Here is a 4,402-nt window from a genome sequence, read left to right on the forward strand (position 1 = left end):
TATCATTGATTGATCTTTGTTCTTTATATAAATAAATGACCTTTGAAAAACACAGACAAAATACATCATGACTTTTCCGACAACCCAATGTTATAGATCTTCTAGGTACATTGAAAGGAGTTTGTAATATCCTAGGGAGAACAAAATATACATAACAAAATATCACACTAAGATGAGTGATTTAATAGACTAAAAAAAAATTGTGGAAGTTCAGAGTGGGAAGAAATTACTTTCAATTTGTCATATTGTTAAAATATAAGAAAATTGAAATACTCTAAAAGAAACAGTGATATGGCAGGGGCTCCAAATTACCCCAAATAACCCTCCCTCCCCACCTTTTTGAATGTATTAAACATCGGGTTTTTAGCTGGACACATAACTGCCCAAAATAAAGACTACATTTCCCAGCTTGCTCTGCAATATGATCAGCCATATACAACTTTTGGGGAGAGTCCTTAAAGGGCTGGGTATGCTTTTTTGTTTTTCTTTCTTCCCTACTCCTGGCAGAAATGCAGATGTGATCATTAGATAGGGAGCAGCCTTCATGGACCAAGAGATGAAACCATGTATTGAGGATGGCAGAGCAAAAGATAGATGCAGTTGGGGTCCCTGATGATGGTGAAGCAGCCATACCATTCCAGGATGCTGCTGTGAGAGAAATCAACTTTTTCTTGTCTAATCCACTATTATTTTGAGTTTTCTGCCTCAATAGCCAAACCTATTTAGGAGGTAAAGACAAGGTCTGGGAAAGAAAGAGCATATAAGTAGATTTTGCAAACTTTCAGTAGATGAGGGAGTCATTGATAGAGAAGATGGTTAAAGCCAAGATTGAATGAGTTTGCCAAAGGGAAAGGAAAGAGAGCTGAGAGTAGATCTTCTGGATACACCCTCATTTAAGAGGTGGGAGAGGTTCAGCAGAGTGCTTCAGCACCAAGAAAGGCCAAAGTCACAAAGGACAAGAGAGGAAAATTTGCCAAGAAGCAGAGGATCCATAAATCCAAGGAATGGTTAAGGAGAACCTAGGAAAAGTGGTGAAGAATTGCTTAAAAGAAAAATGATAGAACCAGAGTCTAATTAGTTTTGCCTTGGAATTCTGAGTATTCTGGGTACAATGTCTGTTCTTCAACATATAGAGTGAAAAAATATATTAATACAAATGAAAAAAAAACAACAAACTTCTATAAAAGCTAGATTGTTCAGACCAGCAACTATGAATTAAAACCTGATGGAAAAAGGAAGATACTTGCCATTGTATATGATAATTCCCTTCACCTTATTGCTTTTCATCATTTAACCCAGATGAAATTGAAACAAAAGCTCTTGTCTTCGACTGGTTAATTAGAAATATGCTAACAAAAAACAGATTCTGAATCATCTATAATACTGAGAAGTCCAAAAGGCACATATTTCCTTCTGGGTAAAAAATTAGCCAAAATGAGCTTAATCAGTGCCACTGAGGAGGAGGGTGGCTTTTCCCATTTCACCTAACCTCTGCTCTATTTCTTATGTTCTTGTTAATTTTGCCTACATAAAACACAGGAAATGAGGAAAAATGAAAAGGGCTGTAACAGATATAGCTTTACCAAATTCAAGTTGAGTGAAAGGGGCCACAGCCTGGTAGCAATGTCAAGGTCACAGAAGTTAAGAAATTATTTTGTCCCCTTAATATTGTCAGGTATGAAGAAATGAGTTTAGAATAAAGATAACAGTTCATGAGTACTGACGAAAACTCTTTAGCTTCTGTGACTATAGGGGTTTTTTTGTGACAGTTTTTCTTTCTAACTGAATGTCATCAAACCAAGTTTGTGGCTTGTGACCAGTATTTTTTTAACAAAGAAATAGAAGAGAGGAGACAATAGAATATATCAAACTATATAACAAGTAAAAATAAGTTTTGTTTCATGAAACTTAGTTTTTGGTTATATATTTGTACGTGTGTGTGTGTCTTAGGTTGCTATGTAAAACATGGGCTTTCATATCATGTGAAATTACAATTAAAAAAGTGTGAAAGCCATTGTGTTGGGAGATAGGCCTTGTAATCAGGCATGTCCTACATTTGTAAAGAGGGTTGGCATTCATCTGAATTGAAGGAAACATGGCTGGCTAAACTAGCAAAGGGTTTAAATTATTTGTTTGGGCCCCCAAATTATTCAAATAAGAATCTCTTAGTGAGTTAGGAAGAGATAATTTTCCACATAAAATTAGAAATAGTACACAGAAAAGGAAGGAGGAGAAAAAGAAAAGTACAAAGAAAAAAAAAATCGGGAACCTGTTAAACTGAATGAACGTGGTGGGATGTACGCCTCTACCTGAAACAGAACTTCAGAAGCAGATAGAAAAAAGGGCAGGAAAGTATTTATTCCCAAGTCAGGGAAATTTTAATAAATCTGAAATGAATCCTGAGCAGCTGGGCCTGTGGTAGGGGCTTGTAACAGGCCTCTGCTTAACAGAAATAATGATAGCTAACATCTATTAAATGCCAGTTTATAATCTCCAGCATTTAAACTTCACAACTTTTATGAGGTACAACAGATAGTAACATTTCTCCTGCAAGGCAAGTGGGGGGTGGCTTAAATACTATAAACATTAAAAAATAATTATAAGAAAATATCCCTAGTTACGGGTAGGAGACTGAAGAACTTTTCCTCTCAAGTTCTTGATGAACGTGGTTTCCCATTATGGGCAGAGGTTGAGGCAGATGGTCCTAATATCTAATAATTCTAATGAGAATATAGACAAATCCAAAATTGATATGTAATTATATTACTTGTTTTTCTTCATCAAAACCAAAATAACGAATATTTTACTTTTTTCTGAGAATGGCAAGTAAGTGATCATCTTTGTGTGATTTTATTCCTGCAATTCTTTTGTATTATTAAATGTAATAGTTCTTATTAAAAATAAGAATTATAATATTAATACAAATGATAAAATCAAATCTGATGATAGGATAAAAATTCAGTTAAAATTAGCAGGTCTCATTGCAGCCTTTTTTTTTTTTTCTCTCCAGCAGCATGTGATAAGAATTTTAACCAAAGTTCTCTCTTTCTATACTTTATATATTCATTGCAAATTATAACTTCTACTCATTTTACTCCCTGTGGATAGGTGGCTCTTTCCTAGGCTGATGGACCGTATACTTTTTTCAGCGGTATGGGATAGCCAAACTTATATAATAACTTCATTAATTGTCAAAAACCAGCATTAATCTCAGTTTTAAAAGTAATGCTGTAAGTGCATTGCACAAATACGGGGAAGAGAGTTTAACAAGAAAGGTATTCCACGATGAAATAAAAGAAGATAAAGTGCACAGTAGTTTTTCAGAAAATGGTATTTAATAGGCTTACGCTGACATGGCTCGTCCACTGAAGCACTAAGGCTTTGAAGTTGAAACAGATCAGGAGATATAACTGCATTTTTCTGGGCCAGAGCACAATTCTCTTTTACTCACTGCGTTGGCAACGGGGACCTTTACTGATTTTTAAAAATGTGAAGCCACACTGTCCTAGATTCCTAAAGCTTTTAGTCACATGTGTAAGGGTTGCTTAGACTCCATGTTGGAAAGGGAGGGATTAAGGTCCAGCCAGCATTGCACTAGGACCTTTGGAATACAAAATGCGCCACAGAAGTAAAAATTGCAAGCAAGCACAAGGGTTCAGCACGAAGTTGGCATGGGTAGACCGGGTTCGTGTCCAGCTCCCCCGCTTCGTAGCCATCTGTCTGCCTTTCAGCCTCGGTTTCCTCCCCAGCGAAATGGGCATGAAAGTTCTCCGCGAAGAGTAACCACGCTGGCCTATGTAAAAGGCCCTGGCAAACGCCCTCGTTCAATTTGAGTCAGTGTCTTTCTCCGTTTAAACCAGCTGGGGAGAGTCAACGCCTTCCGAGCAGGCGGGTAAGACCCCGCTGTCCCGAGGCTGGAGGCGACCGAGCCCGTTACCTGATCGCGTTGACCGGCGGGTTTCGGAGGCGAATCAGCGCCAGGCAGTTCTGTAACCGCGTATACTCGGCCATGTTTCCGCGGTCGCTGAAGTCGCCTCCGCCTACCCCGGCGGAGCGATGCCACTTTTCCCTGCGCACCCGTCCAGCCCCCGCGAGGAGGGGCGCCCGCTGGGCCAATGGGAGCCCCGCGCCGCCTCCCACCCCCCGGCCGCTTGCCAGGATGCATCCTACGTCGCAAGCCCTTCTCCTTTCCCCGGATTCGAGCTCCGCGTTCTGCAAACGCCCGTCGTCTCTTTGTATTTATTGGCTCCCTACCTGCTCCCATTACAAAGCAGATCAAGGAGGACGGTGGAAAATGGATAGAATTGCCAGCAAGTCGAGTTTTGCAGCCCCCTGGCCCAGAGGGACTGGTGGCTTCTCTGGACACATTCTGAGTTCGCTGTTGTTGAGCTGCCGTCATCAC

General features: G+C 39.8%; 1 protein-coding gene across 1 annotated transcript in view; it reads right to left on the reverse strand.

The window, feature by feature from the left end:
• The window catches only part of EHHADH (enoyl-CoA hydratase and 3-hydroxyacyl CoA dehydrogenase), a 45,884-nt gene extending 41,805 nt beyond the window's left edge, over nt 1-4,079 (reverse strand). Inside the window, exon 1 of the mRNA XM_019668987.1 lies at nt 3,938-4,079. Coding sequence (XP_019524532.1) covers nt 3,938-4,011 — 74 coding nt within the window. The 5' untranslated portion in view covers nt 4,012-4,079. The remainder of the gene's footprint in view (nt 1-3,937) is intronic.
• Between the last annotated feature and the right edge of the window lie 323 nt (nt 4,080-4,402).

The sequence above is a fragment of the Hipposideros armiger genome, unplaced genomic scaffold, assembly GCF_001890085.2.
Source record: "Hipposideros armiger isolate ML-2016 unplaced genomic scaffold, ASM189008v1 scaffold_14, whole genome shotgun sequence".
In the NCBI taxonomy this organism is placed as follows: Eukaryota; Metazoa; Chordata; class Mammalia; order Chiroptera; family Hipposideridae; genus Hipposideros; species Hipposideros armiger.